This window comes from Chrysemys picta, chromosome 10, assembly GCF_011386835.1.
Source record: "Chrysemys picta bellii isolate R12L10 chromosome 10, ASM1138683v2, whole genome shotgun sequence".
In the NCBI taxonomy this organism is placed as follows: domain Eukaryota; kingdom Metazoa; phylum Chordata; order Testudines; family Emydidae; genus Chrysemys; species Chrysemys picta.
In genome coordinates, this window is record NC_088800.1 from 39,160,799 (window position 1) to 39,181,045 (window position 20,247).

Below are 20,247 nucleotides of genomic sequence, written 5' to 3' on the forward strand. Positions count from 1 at the left end.
GGGGAAAATAAGAGAAAGGGGAAAGGAATAGAGCTGTGAGAAGATAAGAGCAGAGCACCAGGCATCAGTGAGCTTTCAAAGCACCAATCTACACTGCAGTCTAATCCATGCAGGATTAACCAGTTTTTATTAGATCTACACAAGAGGCGAGAGGTTTACTACAGGTAGCCAATGAGCAGATGGTGGAGATTAGCTGAGGGACGAGTGTTGGAGAGCAAAAGAGTGAAATATTTTCTATATAATACAGTCTTTAGAGCAATGATAGGTCTCTGGAAAGACCTATATTAAGTACTAGGGGCTTTATACTAGAGTTAAAATCTTAGCATACATAAATTAGTGCACAATAAGGTTGGACACAACGCACTCATGAGGCATAGACAAATGGACAGTGCAAACATTCTAATGTTTTGTTTTTCATTTAGTAGATACAGTTGGAAAGAACATTGTGTGATTTCCTTAACAATATTCATATTTTTAATCAGCATGAAACACTCCCAATTGTGTGGTCAAGGAATCTAAATGCCACTGTTTGCAAGATAACAAAATGCCTGTGCCTCTCAGAATGGAAGTTGGGCCTATGATGCATCACTATGGCTTAAGATTTTGTCACAGTAAAATTATGCGCAATTCACAGCACAATCACAGTAAAAACAGATCATTTCACACTATGGTCATAGCAACTTTGTGGACCCTGCTGCTGTTTGCTTTGATATAGTGCTCTTTGAAACAGGTCTAGATCAAAGCTAATGAACCGTTAATCCGAGGCAGCTAGGTCCATATAAATGGCAAAATTCACAGTTCTGTGCCAGTGATGATCACTGTGACATAATCATATCTTCATGGCCCTGCCGTTCGGAATTGGCTGGACACATGTAGAACATAAAACTCAAGACAGAGTGAGGAAACTCCAGACAAAAAGATAGAAAATGGGGGTTGCAGATTTATGTGGAATTTAACTGTGTGAATACTTTATGGCCAATGAGCTGTTGCTGTTTTGAAGCAACACCCCCCCCTCACCCTACCTGCCAGCCAAAAAGCTACATTGGCATCCCATTTGCCATTGGAAATGCTGACTCTACCAATGCACATACCATCATTGGGCCAGAGCAGATTATTATCTCATACTGGTGAGAATCTGCTGTAAATCCTTTGATTTCATTGGCATTACTCCAGAGTTAGAGCAGTATCTAAACTCTTGGCATCACTCGGCCAGCAGTCACAGGTTAAGTACAAATAATTAAATCAAGGTACCGTATTCGGCACAGGTTCTGTCATCAGTGGCAGCCATGCTGATGCATTCAGTGTCATTTTACTGAGAATCAGTCACATTCATAGATTTTGGGGATGTAATAGAGAGGAGAGTTGGCTAAAGCTGTATGTTTGTGTTACTGCTTGTTTTAATAGCTTGTCTTTCTTACAATAAATACAGAAGGCGAAATAATCACTGTTAATTTGTACATTCTCAACCAGGGGACTAACAGACCACAAGGTTTGGTAGAATACATTTTAGACTAGCTATAATTAATTGCACAATATTTTAAATCTGATTAAGTATATAATAGGCTCAGTGAAGGCTTCCTTTCCTCCATAAGATATATACATTTTTATCATACCTTTATTTCACAGCCTTGTCAAAAGACAACTGGCTGCTGCAGAATTATTTAAGTTGCATCCTTAAAAAGGAAACTTCTTTATTCTTGGTTGGCTTTGCTGGAAAAAAAATCATTCATATTGGCATAATTCTTGCATATATATTTCATATACAGACATTATTAGGCAGCTAAGAGATGGGGTTTTGATGGCCTGAAAAGCAGGGCAACTAGAAAACTAATAAGCTGTGGAATGTTGGGTTACTAAATTACAGGACCACCATTTGCCTGCTACATGTTTAAGACTTTGGGGAGCATTGATCAGGGAAGAAAGGAGATACTTGATCAAAGGGGCCAGATTAGATTAAATTTGAACTAATTTCTGATTATGGTTTGGAGAAAATCTGGCCTCCCTACTTAAAGTGCATTCAAAGTCTAAAATGTCTCTCTCTAAAAATAAGCATATTTCACCCCTATTCCTTCCCAGTAACATCCATTTTCTTTTAACCGCCAGGGCCGTAAATTCCAACCAGGATCTGAAATTGAAGTTGTTGTTTTCTTCTGCATTTTGTATCAGCAAATGTGCAGTGCAAATTTAGTTGGCCACTGCACTGACAAAGTGCATGACGTCTAAATCCAACTCGCTCTCCCCTAGCTGTATGGGGTTTTCAGGGCCAACAGGAGTAAACACTTCTTGGACATTAAGGTTGGGATTTGCAAGCAAGCCTGATCCCACTGAATTTCAAGGGAAGTTGGGCACTTCATTCCCTTAGGCTCTGGTTTTCAAAGGAGCCTAAAACCAGCAGCAGATAATTTGTAGGGCCAAATACTGTTCACACTATTTACAACATAAGCAATACCATTGAAGCAATGTGTCTAGTAACAAGATTGGCCCTTACTATGCCGAAGAGTAGATCTGTTGAAAAACACCGTGCCAATTTTACAATCACTTTTCCCCACCGGAACACCTTAAAAATATATGGCTCAGAGCATGGAACTCAGTCCGGAGCTTCTGGAATGTACCAAAGTTTCACACTAATGGGAAGGTCTGCTACAATTCAACAGGGCAAATTCCCAACATTGCCTTGGGGCCCTTGCTGTACAGTTACACACCAATACTGTCTTCCTCACAATACATCAAAGAATAAATTATTACAACACCATGTGTTAGGAGAACCTGTTTTCTCTGAACCTAGGAGGGAGGATATGGACTGGCTTCAGAGAATTTAAGCGCTAAATCAGCTAGTAACCTGCTACAAGAAAAAGGAAAATTCCTGGGATTGGATAAACTGGTACCAGTCCTCGCTAGAGGCTGCCACTACTAACCACACATTAGCAACTGGAAGTATTAGCCACTGGAACTCCCAAGTTGTCAGGGATCTTCAGTTTTGCTCTTGACATTTTAGTGAGCTTGTTGGGTTTTTTTTTTGGCTGATGTTATAAACATACACCTATCACCACAGTAATTTAAAAATCACCACCGTACATTACTTCACGGGGGAACACAAGCACACAGTTACTACTGCACAGCACAAGTGTCCTGCAGGTCAACTCACAGCTTCTTCAAAATGAGAAAAGAGAATCAGAAAAAAAAAAAAAAAATACCCTGTTCTAGAGTAGAGGGAAAAATCAAGTATCTTACACTTCCCTTGTTGAAATGCTTACACAGACTTGGCTCAGCAGTATTCTCCCTCTCCCCCACCCCTCAGGACAGAGTCTTCTGCTCACATCTCATTGGAATAGGTGTAGTTAGGGGTGGCAGAATACGGTGTTTCATGCTGCATCGTGGCCCCTTGTGCAGCACCGACTGCCGCATTGTGCGCTGCCTGTTGTACATGCGGGTTCTTCCAAGCTCCCGTGGTCCACTCTTCTTGCGCTTTGCTGAAACTCCCTCCGCTGCCCCGGTAAAATTTATGCACCTGTGTGGGGCAGAGGTAGAGAGAAAAGAGATCACTGATTCACAGAGGCGAGCCCCCAACTATTTTTTTAATTATCTGGCTAGCCTGACAGAACCTAAGGCAAAGTGTCCGATCCCGAGAGGTGCTGAGCACTTGCAGCTCCCATTGACTTCATGGGCAGTTACAGGTGCTCAACCCCTCAGAATCAGGACCGAAACCGACAGATGTTGGAATGACAGCCCTGGAGACTGGGATGCTCCATACAACAACCGTGGCAGTGCAACAATTCTGACCAAAGAGGCTCAACCCTGACCTAATGGGACCCGCTCTGATGGGTGAAAGCAGTTCATCCTCCATCTCCATTTAGTTTTTGTGCTCTACCTAGACTGCCAACAAGAGAAGCAAATTGACCTGTTGGGATGGTAGTTCATGATGTGGACAACTGTCTCACTACTGTTTCCAGTGAACCATCAACTCAACGCACATATGCCACCAATCAATCATTGATTGGTCACTATAGATTAGTACAGACAACCTACCCTATTACAAGTCTTCCCCAGAGTCATTCAGCCCAGGGCTTTGGAGCGGAGCTGGAGCATGGAGCAGCTCCAGAGCAGTGGAGCTGCAGGATTTTGCCTGGAGCTGGAGCAGAGCCGGAGCACAGCTCCAAAACCCTGATTCAGTCCCCTCTATATCCATATTCCTAAGGCAGGAAACAGGATAGACGGAAAGTTGCATTTCATCAGACACCCAGGGCCGGTGCAAGGAAGTTTCGCGCCCTTGGCGAAACTTCCACCTTGCTCCCCCGCCCCCAAGCCCTGCGGCAGCTCCCCGCCCCCCCTCTCCCAGCTTGGATCTCCTCCCCAGAAGACCACCCAGAAAATGTCACAATTTCTGGTCTCTAATCCAGCAATCATACCATACTGAGGGCAATGAAGGAGAAGATTGCCACGACTGTAAACATGATGGTGGGGATAAGCATCACCACAGCTGCACCCACGTTGGTCCCAAAGAAGGATATTGCTGCAATCCAGCCACTGCAGGGAGATGAAAAGGGTTCTGGTTAAACAACGGCATTGTTGCAGCCATGCATATCCAGTAGCTATGGTTTTTTTCCCCATTGGCTTTGTATGCTGCAAGTGGCAAACCTCACTCTAAAATGATTCTTCTCCCAAACCCTTCAGTATCTTGGATGACCCTTTCCCTGGCTGACAAAAGATAATGCTAAGCCATTCCTGAAACCAACAAGCACCCTAAGGGCCTCCCCAATGCCTCCTAAAAGAACTAGATAAGTTCATGGAGGATAGGTCCATCAATGGCTATTAGCCAGGATGGGCAGGGATGGTGTCCCTAGCCTCTGTTTGTCAGAAGCTGGGAATGGGCGACAAGAAACAGATCACTGGATGTTACCTGTTCTGTTCATTCCCTCTGGGGCACCTGGCATTGTCCACTGTCAGAAGACAGGATACTGGGCTAGATGGACCTTTGGTCTGATCCAGTATGGTCGTTCTTATATTCTACCTCCTTTCTCCACCACATCACATCCTTCATCACCCTTCTCCTCCCACTCCACTAATGCACTCCTTCCATACTCCCACTTCCACCCACTTGATGTCCACTTGATGAGCCAGGGGACTCTGGAATTTTTTTCTTCCTCCATCCTAACAGGAGTCAGCTGTGCCTAGCACCTGAAGAGAAGAAAGGTTGAACGTGACAAATTCCTTACCAGACTCCCCAGCCAGGGATCCCCACCGCCTGGATAATGCTGATCACCAGCTGGGCCATGAAGGTGAAGAAGAAAGCCATGAAGCTGAAAGAACTGTCTGTCCTACAAGAGAAACAATTTATCATCCTCCTCCTCCCCACTGCTACCCGTGTCTCAATCGGTACTCAAGCTGCACTCCAAATGGCAGCAAGGAAGCTCTCGTCCCCCTGAACACCCAATATCTCTGCCACCAGCTCAGCTAAACAATCCCTTTCATTCCAGCAGAGATTTTTTTTGCCATGATGCGGTGGATGAGAATGGGAACGGATGGTCCAGTGTGAACAAGAGCTGCCCTCAAAGAATAGTCAGGATAGGGACATCACAGCATAAGGAAGGAGAAATGAAAATGAGGGGCTCAAGCTGGGCAAACAGGTGTCAGAGAGCAGAGCTTCTCCAAGGCTCTATGGCTATGTCTACACAGGGATAAAAAAATCTGTGACTGGCCTGACTCGGACTTGTGGGGCTCCTGGGCTGAAAAATCTGCTGTGTAGGCATTTGGGTTCAGGCTGGAGCCAGAGCTCTGGGATCCTGCAAGGAGTGGACGGTCCCAGAGCTGGGGCTCCAGCTGGAGCCCTAACATCCACACAGCGATTTTTAACCCCACAGCCTGAGCTCAATGAGCCTGAATCAGTTGACCTGGGCCTGCTGCAGGTCTTTTATCCCTGTGTAGACGTACCCTATTTAGCTACTTACATAGTCCTAATTACCATATTATTAGAGCACCTCATAGTTAGCAGATTTTATCCTCAACACCCCTGTGAAGCAGTGAAGTATTATTCCCAATTTGCAGCTAGGAAATGGACAAAGTCACACCAATCTGTGTCTGACTGGGGAATTGAACCCAGCTCTCCTGAGTCCATGTGCAGTGCCCTATCCACTGGACCATCCTTCCTCCTCGCAAGCAGGGTGGACAAAAAAATCAATTCTTTTAATTTAATGTTTTTATTTTGTTATTTAAATTAAAAATAAACCTGTTTAAAGAAATCGGTTAAGGCCTAAAATTATTATAAGCTCTTAAAACATTTAAATAAAAAACAACTAAGCTAAATCCATAAACCTGTATCAAAAACTGAGCTAAAGGCTGTTTTTCTGTATTAAGAAAGAATCAGGGGGAAAACATATAGCTTCTGAGGTCAAGCTTTATAAATATGGCACAAAGGTCATGTACTGTATTAAGGGCTTGTTTTGTTTAATAAAAATTAATTTTATATGCTGTTCCGAGTGTTACATTCAATTCCAGTTACCATCACAATGCAGCTTGACACAAATCATAAACAAAAAGTAAATTATCTGACAAATATACAATATACTGTTCACCAGTTTCTAAGATACTAAAATATACAATGAATAAATCTGAAAATATTAAGCTATATAACTGCTTAAATACATGTATATAGTTATAGCATACCCTTCTAGGTAACAAAAAAGACGTACCGAAACTAATGTAAAGGCTCTATTTAGTTGTAAGTGAACATGCTTTAATGGTTATACTAACCAATGAGAATGCACCTCTCTTCAGAAAATGACTGAAGTGCAAATGGAAAAGTTGATTAAAATCAATTATTTAACTCAAGGCATTCCACTTGGTGATTTAAAATCGCCTTGATTTAAATCAGTCCACCCTGCTCTCAAGTAGGGAACTAATGAAGCATTCAGCAAACGGCAGGGGACTGGTAGAATGGTGTACTTTACATTTGGTGATGCATGGATTGCTCTAATTTGCACACATAACCAACACAAATACATGCTATCCACCCCCAAAAGGTTTGTAAAAGGAGTCTCTAGTAGAAAGAAAATATTCACCCCCCAAAATAAAAATCAGATCTCTCCCGCAAGCTGGGGCTGCAGAGAACTGAGTTTCTGGAGCTAGTGTGTTGTCTAGAACAAAGAGAGGTCCACAGAGCCACATTTCTTGAGGTAATGGGATAGTTGGATGCCCAACAACTAATGTAAACTGCCATCGTTCTATTGACTTCAATGGACCTTTGCAGCTTTACACCAGCTGAGGATCTGTCTTCGGGTTTCCTGAGAATGAATCTGAGCTTCTAGTGTCAGGAAAAAGGAATTTGTAAGAACCTCAACTTCTAATACCTCTTCCCTCATGCTTTTGCGTCATGGCCCAATGAGACTTGAAAGTCAAAGCATGAACCTTAGAATTAAAGGCCCTGATTCAGCAAGATACACAAGCACGTTCCTACATTCTGTTGACTTCACTGAGACAAATCATATGCTTAAAATTAAGCGGACGCTTAAGTACATTGCTAAATCAGAGCCAGAGGAGGAGATGTTTAGCTGCTCTCCCTCCTCTATCTCTTGGGACTGTAGAACACTTTGGTTATTGACTCAATGTAGAGGATTCTAGAGTCAGAGAAGCGTGCTGTAAAATTGCTGGTACCCTGTAGTTCTTAGCTGGAACGAGGGGGCTGTGATGTTAGGAAGAAGCACTTGCAACTCATCTAAATATTGACCTATTTTCCCATTTCCAGTTCTAGTATCAGAGAAGGGCTGTCAGAGTTTCTCTGATACCCAAGGCATCTCTCTTCAGGAGCCTCCACATTCTGCAGCAAAAGCACAGAGTCTGTCAACTTGGACAGGAACAGCTGGAATGTATTCATTCATTATGCACTGTACCTGTGGACTCTTGTCCAAGTTACCATGTGATAGATCACAGCATTCAAAGTTTTCTGTTCACATACACTTCCCAATCTCCCATGACTCACTGTCAAGAACCCCACTCAGAGGGAAAATATATATTTGATATATTAGTTTTTATGGGGAGCTGAGATCTTAATCCTGAACATCCAAGATTTCAAGGTAGGAAAGTAAAGTTAAAGGTAGGAAGGGAAGGGAGGGATTCCCAAATAGAGGTGAGCCAGTCTAAGCATTGGTTAGTCATGAGAAGAAAGGGGAAAGACAGTGAGAAGCTGTGCCCAGCTCTGACCACTTACTTGAAGGCTTTGTAAATAGGTCTAAACCAGCAGACATAGGAGCAGGGTGTAAAGAGAAGGAGCCAGAGAATTGCCAGTCCAAAATTAACAGCTCCACCGCCTCCAATCAGCCATGCGAGGCAGCCAATCAGATTCACTGCCAAGGTGATGCTGTTCACTGCAAACATATATACACACAGACACACAGAGGGAGCAAAGTAGCACACGGCAAGAAAGTAAGCTGTGACCGAAGGGACCCTTCAGGTGGCTACGTCCATGGGGTTCAGAAATGTTCAGGCAGGTTTAATCCAAGGGTGGAGTTTTATCTTCAGTTTTTATCATCCTTCTCCCCTCTATAATTTTCACAATTAGTCTTTCCATGCCCACCAGGCTCCCTGGGGCAATGGTTCCAAGCTAGCCGGAGCAGGCTGGCATCAACGAATCATGGCCCAATTGTGGCTCCCCTGCATATGTCACCCATTACAGGAGGTGAGAGTTTGGGGGCGGCGGAAAGGTACAATCATCTATGAGTGAGAGTAACTGAAACACAATTAATTTCTCTCTTGCCACCAAAGGATGGAAGTGAGAAAACTAAAGGAAGCTCCTCACTTGCCACCAGCAATGGCTTCACTAAAGGGAGTGCGCTCCCAGGCAAGTTGGACCAAGTAGCCAAGCTGCCTTTCTCATGACAAATCTGCTTGAGCCATTGGACACCAACTGACCGATTCTGAGAACTGAAGTCACAAGTTCCTGACTGGTCTATGGCATGTCCAGATCAGTTCAACAGGAAAAATATTTCTCCAATAAGATACTAGGAGACTAAGTGATACAGGCCTACTACAATGAAGGGAAGCCTACCAGAGACTAGACAATGCAGAGGAGAATCTGTCATCTGCACTTCTGTGCCTCAGAACTTCAGGATGAATCTTTGTTCCAATCAGAATTAATGTCCACCAAGCAATGTAATGGAGCAGCCAGCTGGGATGCTTCGCTGTACGAGATTAAAATGTTCAGCCAACCCAGCGATCTGACGAGCAGGGCATCCACATGTGCACTACATCATGCAGCACTCAAGGATGTCCCATCACTGTTTGAGACCTGACCTCACCCCCACCCCCGCTTTTTCCCCTTCAGGGGACGTTTTGGACTCCTTTCTGACATGTCTTCTCCCCAGGGGACAGGCTTACCTAAAGGGTCTCCTTGGACAGCAAGTTAATAGAAACAATCTCAGCAAGTTCAACAGAGATGTGGTGTTTGTGCTTTTGCTTTTCAAGGCTCAAGAACAAAAAGGGGCCTATTAAATACAAGTGTAATGAGTGCAGCCAAATCAGGGATGGGGCGTCAAAGTGATTGTACACCTCCCTCCTGGCACCCAACAAAATACATTTAACAGAATAATTTGTCAGTGTCACCACAACAGCCTCCCTGAATGAGGAAGGGGAAAGCTAGCGCAGCTCCAGACTCCTAGCAGCACACAGAACCAATGCTGAAAACTGGGCAAGTCAGCAGGGTGGGAAGTCCATTGGAGGAGACAGATGCATGAGTTAAAAGCATAAACACCCAGTCCCTTTGGTGCTGATTCAGCTCCTTCTAACCTGCACTTGGAGCACACACCACCCCCCAGGGAAGGTTGCTTCAATGCAACACTCCATTTTGCTTTCAGTGTTCAGAGAGAACACCTGATAAGGAACAGAGGTCATCTTAAAGGCAGAGGGTGCCCGGCGCCTGCTCCCACAGACCCTGTATGTGCCATCCATTCACCCAGCAGCATCCCCCCCTCCCCCGCTGCCAAGGAGGAGGATGGAAATGTTCATTAACAGCTCCTCCTCTCCCTGCTTCCATCCTACCCCATCTCAGAACTTCTACCTAAAAAAAACATCTGCACTGTCCTGGTTTACATAGCAGCAAACTCACCAGTAAAGCTTCAGAAACAGAATGTGGGGAGGGGAGGGACATGGGCAGGGCCGTCCCTAGATATTCTGGGGCCCTACGCAGCCCCCCCCCCCCCCCGTGGGGGGTGGGTGGGGCTGGTTTGGGGGGACATGGGGAACCACCCCCCAGCAGTCACTGGCGGCGCAGCTGGGGCTGGGTTGCTGCACTTCCCTCCGCCAGTGAGTGCAGGCCCGACCCTGCTTCAGTCCTCAGGGGAGTGAGGGTGGAGCAGAGAAGGGTGGGAAGAGGCAGGGGCCATGGGGAAGAGGTGGGGCAAGGGTTGGAGCAGCACACAGCGGCACAGGGCACCAGGAAATTTGATGCCCCGAATTTTCTGGTGCCCTACGCAGCTGCGTACTTTGCGTATGGGTCGGGACGGCCCTGGACACTGGTGAAACAATCTTCCATCTCATTTTAAAAAAGGGTAGTGACTTCAGTCACTAGGACTGTCACTGCTACACAGAAGTCCTCGATTAAGGCACAGGTCAGGTGGAGTAGCCATGCAAGCTTCTCCACCGGGAGTGCTGTAACCTCAACCTGGAGGGATCTCCTCTGGGAACAAGTTTAGTTTCCAAGGGCCATTCAATCCTTGGCTTCTCCTCTGGGCTAGCCAGTAAAGGGGCCAAATCATGCCAAATGCAGTGGTGATTTCTCAGAAGTGTATTTCTGATTAAACTTTCCCCACATACCCCAATTTGCTCGGGCAGTTGTGACACTGACTCTCAGCACTGGCTGGATTTCCTAAGCAAGTGTATATCCTGGGGAAATTTACTCACTTAGCTGCACTCTGTTTAGTAAAGTTACATGAACTGTGCACTCTTGCTACACTGAATGCCCTTGGGGTCAGGATACCCGGAGCAAAGAGATGGCAAGCTCCACACCAGGCTTCAGAAGGGGGAAAAATACACCTGAAGGAAGAGCAGCCCAAAGGGGGTGTAAAACCTATCCTCTTCCCCTCACAGGGAAGCCTGCCACTCTGTCTGCTTTACTTGCCCACAGGTCAAACTAGTAGATGGTCCCTATGCAAGGGAAATCGATTCCAGCAGCCAGCTAGTTGCATCAGTGGTATTAGGAACTACCCAAGGGACCACAGCTTGGGGGAGAGCACATCACTCAGCAGCTGCAGAAGGGGCAGGTGAGGTTTGGCTCTGAGGAAAGCCTCAAGCGCCTGCACCCTGGGGAGCAGGGTACTGCAGAGATTACACTTTTGGGCTGGGCGAAAGCGACCGCTCACTACATCAGAGGCCCTGTACTCAGTAATTTAAAGTGGCATTTCAGCTTCAGAGGCAGCCATGCGGCTTTGGGCTGGATGTGGAATTTGCAAACTGGGAAACGGGGGAGTAGTGACCTAAAAACACAGGGCTGGAGGACAGCTCCACGTCTTCCACCTCAATCTGGCTCAGATTCCTGATTCAGGAGGACCCTGGTAGGATTTGCAGAAACCTTGCATGGGTTTTTTGGCAGGGAAGGGAGAGCCCAAGCACAGATATCGCTGCAATTAAATACTTGGAAGTGTGCTGGTGGGGCCTACATTTCCCAAGTGACAAGCCCTCTGGCTGAGGGAGCCTGACAGGGAGAAAATCAGAGCAGTAAATCCTTCAGCAAAGAGAAACTCATTGGCTAATCTGTTCCACCTTAGGGCAGGCTCTGTGAGGGAGCAGAGTTCATGAGCGGTCTCTAGTTTGTGAAGTGCACGTGATCACCTAGAGGGTGGGAGAGGACACCCTGAGATGAGTTCTAGGGCTGGCTCCAGCAGAGTTAAAGCTAGAGATGAGCTCAAGCCTTCCAGAAAATCAGATCCCAATTGGAACCTAAACTCTGTGACTGGGGCCTCTTTATAATGGCTCAACCCAGAACCCCACTCCCCAAATATGGAGAAGCTGAGATTTGGAGCTGAATGTCAGGATCCAGATCCCATCACTAGTTTAAACCTCTTCAGAAATATGCAAGAGACAAAAAGTCCCTAGACTTGGGGGCAGGATGATGTTTCCCTTAGTGCCACTTTGTTCTTTACACTAACACTTCTAGGGAAGAGCATTCAGAGAAGCAGGCATGAGCATTTTTCTCTCGACCCATTTGATCCCTTCCTCTCCTGCAGACACAGGCTGCCTGCCCCAGGGATGACTCACACATCCAGAGGTAGTAAAGGCGCTTGGCCAAGGTTCGATGCTGTGGTGGAATGTCATCATCAAAATCCTGGTAGAAACATGGCTTCAAGGGGATGAATCTTGGGAGTGGAGGAAAATTGTTCACCTTTTCTGTGACAAGAGATAAAATATGTATCACTGAACAGAGCCCAACGCAAGTCTCTGTTCCTCCAAACTGATCTGATGTTGCTGATTGGTTAAAGCACTGATCTAACCTGAGCAGTGACTCTGAAAGTAGCCTAGTGGGGTTACACGTTTGTGTCTCACTGATTTCCAGCTAAGATTTGCTCAGTTTATAAGTAAAAAAAGATGATTTCCCCTTATTGCCAGCCTTGCAACTCAGCTTGGGCGCCGACAGTCCAGCTGGGCTCTTTCTTTCCACACACAATCACCAGGAATAAAGAGTGTGCATGCCAAATTATACCCTTTGTGACACATATGACCCCACTGAAGGTAAACTTGGTTGCAAAGACCAATATGTTACCTTCATTAAAGCACTGAGCCCTTTAATAGAAAATCCAGTTCTACAAGATCCAGCAGAGATTTTTCCTTACCTGCCATGGTGTCTGTCCGTCTCTACTCCGCAGCTAAATTAGAGAACAGCTTGCACCTCTGCCAAAACTGGAAGAAATCAAGAGACAGTAATGACACTAAGGAAACAGACACCGAGAACAACAGGGAATAATGTTTCCTCTACATTCAACCACTTCCCAGGATTTACTCTGTTACCGGAAGTGCAAATGTCCTAACACCATAATCCCTCTCCACCACCCCACTGATTCAAGCCTGGGGAAATCCATGTAGTCTCTTGGCATTTCTCCAATGTATATCCTTCCCAAATTAAGGGAGTAAATTGAATCCTTTCCTGCCTCTTCCCCCCCCCCCCCCCCGCACACACCCCCAAAAAAACCCAACCAAAAAAAAAAAAAAAAAAACAGCTGGCTTCACTGCAACATTCCATGGGATGATCCTCAGACAGAAAGATCCCAGCTACCTTCAATCAGCATGAAAATCACCCCTGGTACGGCAAATCACCCCTTTACAGAAATAACTGGCTCCCAAGGACAATGCTATAATAAGGCATGGTTGAATTTCCCATTGTTTATGCTATATATATCCCTTCGTTTTCAGTTTTTATTTTATTTTATTTTTCCTGGGAATTTATCGGTGTTTATTATTAAAACAGGCAGAAATTGGTGCAAAAAATATTAATTTTTCTGGGTAAATACTGGGGTTTATTTTGGTCGATGGAAGAACTGGGGGGGGAGTATTCGGTAGATCAATACTTTGATTAACAGAATTCAATGTGGTTTGCTGCAGAACTAAAACAGAATTCAAAACACAATGCCACCTCTTAGTTTAAGAAAACAATATATCGCTAATCCCCAAATAAAACTTTTCACTTGAATAAACAGTTAACTGTTGCAGACTTAGCCTATAAATATTTACATTTAATAACTGGGCCTCACCATTTGCAGTGCACATACTCAACTGCATCCTTTTCTCCGGTTTTTGTTTTTTTTTAAACTTTTGAATATTTCCTTGTGATCTGAAACGTATTCTAATACAGATTTTAGTTTTTTTTCCCATTTTAGTGTGTCAGATCTTTAAACCATTATCTGCTAACAGCCTGAAATGTGTACGTGGTGGGCGTGAGATTCATCAGTATGTTCAGATGTGCACGCATTCAGAGCTTGTGTGCATACCTGTTTGTTTATTGTGTTTATCTTCTAGACTAATACATAGCCTTGCTTTAACAGGCAGCTTTGCATACACACACAGACTAATGCATTATCGTAATACATATATCTCATGTTTTCCTAATAAAACAAGTTATTTTTTATATATTTGAATGATACAAAAGTAGGATGAAAAATCAGAAAAAATCATAATACTTTTTGTAAAACCCAGGATTATTAGGGATAAAAAATGGGTTAAACTGAAAATGAAGGAGCTTTTATATATATTAGACACGCATCTCTACAGTATTTATACATATATCCAGATCTATTGTCCACCCCTGGGAAAGCCATTAGAGTAGCCCACTGGCTACAAAGGCCTAAAACACGTGTTCGAACTAAAGTGCTGGCTGCAGCCAGAACAGTAAAAGAAGATTCAGCAATGTGGGGCAGGGAGAGGCTTAGGCCTGGTTTCCACTGTGCGGTAAATCGATCTAACTTATGCAACTTCAGTCACGTGAATAATGTAACTGAAGTCGATGTAGTTAGATCCACTTACCGCGGTGGCTACACTGCACTGTGTCGATGTCCCCGCTCCTCCCACCTCCCTTCTGGAAAGTCCTAAGCGCCGCCAAACAGCTGGTTGGCATTGGGAAGCACTGGGAGTTAGGCGGACGAGCAGGGACGCAGTGCGCTCGGGGGGGGTGGGGGGGGTGAGGAGAGCTTGGCTGCCGGTGGAGTCGGCGCCTATGGCGGGCCACAGGAAATAACTCCACGGGCCACATGCAGCCCGCGTGTTTGAGACCCCTGATCTACAACTTACTTGCATTCAGAAATTAAAGTGCTTGTGAACGTTTTTAATTTATAAAGTGCACCAAGTACAGATCAGTTCTGTGCACATGCAGAGTTTAAAAAACAATACACTGCAAAATAAATGAATAAATAATCTCAAATGCCTTACACTAGGCCCTGAAGGTCAGCAGACTTGGGTTTGGTTAGATCAACTGGAGGAGTAGGTGGGGAAGGAGGAGAAGGAATGAGAATTCTAGAGTCAAGGGCCATCCACTTAGAAAGCCATGTCCCCAGGCATTTAAAGATATGGGCTGACTGCTCAAGGACCCATAGTGACCTCAGCTACTACTGCTGTGCATAGGGAAGGAGAGAGTCTCACAGGAAATTAAGCTCCAGGGATTTTTAGATTGATAGGGCTAGGGGCACACATAGAGTATTAGAAATCAGTATCAGCACCATGAATTGCACCCAGAAGGAAGAACATTTGTCAGAACTCCAGTTTAATATATGCACCAAGGTTGCCAAATAGGTCAGTAGCCACATGGAGCATGTGACTCCTGAAGCTGTAGAGCTCTGAACTAACTGCATCACAGCTCAAATGGTCTAGCTCCCACAACATCCTCATATGTACACCGAGAAGAAATGGGTGCGTACATACTCTTGAATGGGTGCGTACATACTCTTAAGCCTGCACACGAGCCCACAAGACAGGTAAGCCATTGCTTCAAAACACCTTCTGGGATCCTTCCAGAGAGGAAAACCGGAAGCACTCAAGAGTAGTACCATCCACCCAATCCTGGCTTTCAGGCTAAACCAAACCTCAAATGATGGTCCCAAAGGCTGCTGACAGATCTAAAAGAAGCAAGATAAACACCTACCCTTTGTCCATCACTAGGCAGAGTTTGCTCACCAACTAGGCTACAGTAGTGTCAATTGCATATCACACTACCCAAACCAAAAGCAAGATTTAGAGGGATCAAGGAAATCTAAGGGACTCCTGGTGATACCAAAGCTGCACTAGCGAGATTCTTAATTGTAGCAGAGGCCTAACTACCACTCGAGTTAAACTGACACCATGCCCTCTCACAGGGAGGCATTATTCTCAACAGACCTAGTACCTGTTTGATTTTACTAACCATGAGGGGCATATGTTCATCTTGTAGGTCTCTGTCTGAAGCTCTCCCAGTGTATCTCCTTGGTGAGCTTTAAAGTGATAGTGCTTAGATACTATAAAAAAAACCATAAATAGATATGTACAAATAGCACCTTATTATTAAGTCCCTGTACCAATGGCAAGCTGGACCTAAATTTTGCAGCAAGGCAGCTTCGTTGCTGGTTTCATTGAATTAAGTATGGAAATAAACAAGTCACTACCACAGCTCCCATAGTATTTGGATAAGAAGCTCAATTGGATACCATCTCCATGTTTTCAATTTTTACCATGCTGTCGATTTTTGCATCTACAAGAAGAGAAAAAGAGGTAGACAGAAGAAGAAATGGATTGACAACATAAAAAAGTGGACAGGAATGGACTTCACGGAGACTCAAGCACTGACACACAATCATCAGGGATGGAGACAACTGGTTGATTGCTCATCAATGATGGTGCCCCAATAACCAATGCGGTTATGAGAGTGATGAGATTTTTGCATAGAAAACAGAGAAGAGCATCACAGAATGTGCCAGGGGAAAGTGAGGTCCTGATAGCTGGTGCTTTTGGCACCCAGGAGGATGCAGAATAAGGTCTGGCATTGGGGATAACACACACTGCCTTGGCATTTCTGCCAAGATGAGCAGCTGAGGCCTCTAACAGCATGTGCCCAAACAGGAGACACACTGGGCCTGATTTTTAAAATAGTTGAGCACACATAGCTCCACTTGCAGACAATGGGAGTTGGCGCTGCTCAGCAATTCCAAAGAATCAGCTCCAAGATTGTGCCCTAAGGGTGCTCAAGTTAAGTGCCCAATCACGGATGCTCAGAAAATTAGCAAACACATTTACAAAAACCCTAGCACATAAATCTGTAAAGCCCCTTTAGTGATCAAACCCACGTATGGGGCTTAAACTGACGCAAAGTCACTTTCACATAAACAAAGTCACCCAACACAACCGTCTGAACCCAGCCTACTGTCCCCCTCACCTGCACATCTAGTACAGCTATTAAGTTCATGCTCAGACAGTCAGCTTGCTGAATGTTCCAGTTCCTCTGTTATTACTTGTGGTAGAAGTGCAAGTGCAGACCAGAGAGGGTCACTTTTACCAACGGGGCCTATCTAGCCCTCCAGTAAGAAAATCATTTGCACAGACAAGGTCCAATAGGTTAACTACGAGTGATGAAAAGTAAAACAAATACACGACACATATTTCGGACCAAATCCTAGCCCTACTGGAGACAATGGATATTTTGCCATTGACTTTAATTGGACCACCATTTGGCCTTCATAAAAAAAGTAATGGATATTTTCTCTTTATGCAGTGAAATTTCCACTACTGCCTGCAAATCAGCTGCATGCGGGCTCCACATTTCCAACATCAGGGCCCGGTTTTTCTGTATAGCCAATGCTATACATGGAAAAGCACTCTCTGAATCTATCCTTAACATTTATCTGAAATGACTAACACCTCCAGCTCCCTAAAATGTGACACACTGGGTGGTAATAGGGTTTACACTAATTCACACTTTCCCCTTGATAGAGAAAAACATACAAGTGAGAAAAAGGACCATAAAAATAAGCAGGTACAATATCTTCTCCCACAACCCTGCCACTCATCTTCAGATGGGGACTGTGGTGGGGATTTCACTGGAATACTCAACTCCTCTCTCTCCTGTAATAGGGAGGTCTGTGGTGAAAGTCACTGGGTTATTAACCCACCTCCCACACGCAGTAGGCACAAGGCCCCAGTGTATTTCAACTGGGCAGCATTAATTCACCCGCCTACCACTTTAGGAAGGAATTTTCTCTTGCACTGTAATTGGAGCTGGGATCAAGACACAAGACTTGCATCTGGTTAGCCAATGCCCCAGCATGCTAAGGCATTCAAATCTAGGATTTTGGTTCAGCACATTATAAAGATGGGGGCCCTGGACAAAATTCAAATCCAAGTTCCAATTTCAAAACACCCCACAATATCAGGGAAGTAGGTTTTCTCTGCTTGGGCCCATCTTTCATTGCAATACACATGACAGTTACTCACTGCATGTTAATAAACAAGCCAGTTGTGTATTCCACTGATTATGTCACCTTGCAGAAGGCAATCAGGCCTTCCAAAAAAAAATCCCTGCACACTCAGTGAGAGAGATATTAGCTGGTGGAAGGCTCCTTTGCAAACGCAAACACACCCACAGAGGGGGACAGAAGGCTCCTTTGCATACGCACACCTGCAAGGGTATTTTTGTTCATTTGCACAAATGTGCAAATGAACAAAATGTTAATGAAAAGACCATTTGCACACATGCACAAGAGAAGTGGTGGGGATCCCCTTTGCATGCACACACACACAAGGTGGGGGAGACCCTGTTGAATGTGCGCGCACACAGGGGAGATGGACGGCCCGTTCGCATGCATGCTGGTGTATACATACACCGGGGGGGAGGGGAACAGGGGCGGCACATGGGCAGGCATGCGCCCGCACGAACTGGGGGCTGCACGGCCCCTTCTGAGTGCCTGAATGCACATGGGCTATGGGGGTGCAAAGCCCCTTCTGGGCACGAGCGCACACACAAATTGGCGGGGCAGGGCCCCCTCTGGGCACACATGCACACTCAGGAAGGAGCGGGGTGCAAAGGCCCTTTGGCACGTGCACACCCACGGGTTGGGGAGTGCAAGGCCTCCTCAAGGCACGTGCATACCTACGGGTGGGAGGGTGCAAGGCCCCTTCTGGGCACGGGCGTGCACCCATGGGGGGGGGGGCGCAAGGCCCCTTCTAGGCATGGGCGTGCACCCACGGGCGCAAGGCCCCTTCTGGGCACAGGAGCGCACCTACGGGCGGGGGGGGGGGGGGCAAGACGCCTTGGCACGGCCACGCACCCACGGGTGGTAGGGACGCAAGGCCCCTTCTGGGCACGGGCACACACCCACGGGTGGGGGGGCGCAAGACGCCTTGGCACGGCCGCGCACCCACGGACGAGGGCGAAAGGCCCCTTCTGGGCACGGCCGCGCACCCACGGGTGGGGTGGGGCGCAAGGCGCCTTGGCACAGGCGCACACACGGGGGGGGGGGGTGCAGGGCCCTTGGCACAGGCGCACACTGGCAGCGGGACACGGGCAGCCCCCAGCCCCGCAATGCTCGCCGGGCGCGGCTGCCGTCACTGCGAGGCTGACAGAGCCCGCGGGACTCACCTCCCTGCAGCGCCCGTGCAGTGCAGAGCGTCAGGCCCCGCAGCCCTTCCCCGTCCCGGGCAGGCAGCTCCGGTTCCGCGCCCCACAGCCCCCGCCTCCTGCCGCAGCGACCGCGGCTCGCGCCTGGCTCCGCCCCCTCGCTGTCCCCCTGGGCGGTGCCCGCAACTCTCGCGAGAGCCGGAGCAGCCTAGCGGACGCTGTCCAAAGTGCTGGGCCCGATGGCGGCGCGGGGTCCGCTCCTCACAGCCCGGGCTGGTTCCGGCGGGGCCCAGCGCGACGGGGAGGGGACACTGGGGACCAGGCTCTAATCTCTGAGGCGGGAGGGGTCCCCCGGCGCTAGGGACACGAGGGGTACCGGGCTCTGACGGGGGCAGGAGGGACCAAGTTCTGAGGGGGAGGAGGTACCGGTCTGTGAGGGGGGTGGGGTGCCCCAGGCTCCAGGGGGGAGGGGGGACCAGGCTCTGAGGGGGGTCGGGTGCCCCAGGCTCCGGGGGGGAGGGGGGACCAGGCTCTGAGGGGGGTCGGGTGCCCCAGGCTCCAGGGGGGAGGGGGGGACCAGGCTCTGAGGGGGGTCGGATGCCCCAGGCTCCAGGGGGGAGGGGGGACCAGGCTCTGAGGGGGGTCGGGTGCCCCAGGCTCCAGGGGGGAGGGGTACCAGGCTCTGAGGGGGGTCGGGTGCCCCAGGCTCCAGGGGGGAGGGGTACCAGGCTCTGAGGGGGGTCGGGTGCCCCAGGCTCCAGGGGGGAGGGGAACCAGGCTCTGAGGGGGGTCGGATGCCCCAGGCTCCAGGGGGGAGGGGGGACCAGGCTCTGAGGGGGGTCGGGTGCCCCAGGCTCCAGGGGGGAGGGGGGACCAGGCTCTGAGGGGGGTCGGATGCCCCAGGCTCCAGGGGGGAGGGGGGACCAGGCTCTGAGGGGGGTCGGGTGCCCCAGGCTCCAGGGGGGAGGGGTACCAGGCTCTGAGGGGGGTCAGGTGCCCCAGGCTCCAGGGGGGAGGGGGGACCAGGCTCTGAGGGGGGTCAGATGCTCCAGGGGGGAGGGGGGACCAGGCTCTGAGGGGGGTCGGGTGCCCCAGGCTCCAAGGGGGAAGGGTGACCAGTCTCTGAGGGGGGTGGGGTGCCCCAGGCTCCGGGGGGAGGGGGGACCAGGCTCCAGGAGAGAAGGGGTACCGGACTCTGA

At 47.7% G+C, this 20,247-nt stretch overlaps 1 protein-coding gene across 2 annotated transcripts; it reads right to left on the reverse strand.

Moving 5' to 3' along the window:
* Window positions 1-1,379: 1,379 nt before the first annotated feature.
* On the reverse strand, window positions 1,380-19,219 carry SCAMP5 (secretory carrier membrane protein 5). Of its 2 annotated transcripts, XM_065559612.1 has the most exons (9): window positions 19,070-19,210; window positions 15,866-15,956; window positions 12,813-12,879; window positions 12,241-12,369; window positions 8,201-8,357; window positions 5,214-5,315; window positions 4,407-4,524; window positions 3,318-3,508; window positions 1,380-1,710 (listed from the first exon to the last, which is right to left on the reverse strand). In XM_065559612.1, exons 3-9 carry the CDS (start codon window positions 12,817-12,819, stop codon window positions 1,692-1,694), a joined length of 723 nt encoding a protein of 240 aa, XP_065415684.1. In that variant the 5' UTR covers window positions 12,820-12,879; window positions 15,866-15,956; window positions 19,070-19,210; the 3' UTR covers window positions 1,380-1,691. The 2 variants fall into 2 exon arrangements, with proteins under 2 accessions (XP_065415684.1, XP_065415682.1); XM_065559610.1 differs by lacking the exon at window positions 15,866-15,956 and having other exon boundaries at window positions 19,070-19,219.
* Window positions 19,220-20,247: the final 1,028 nt, after the last annotated feature.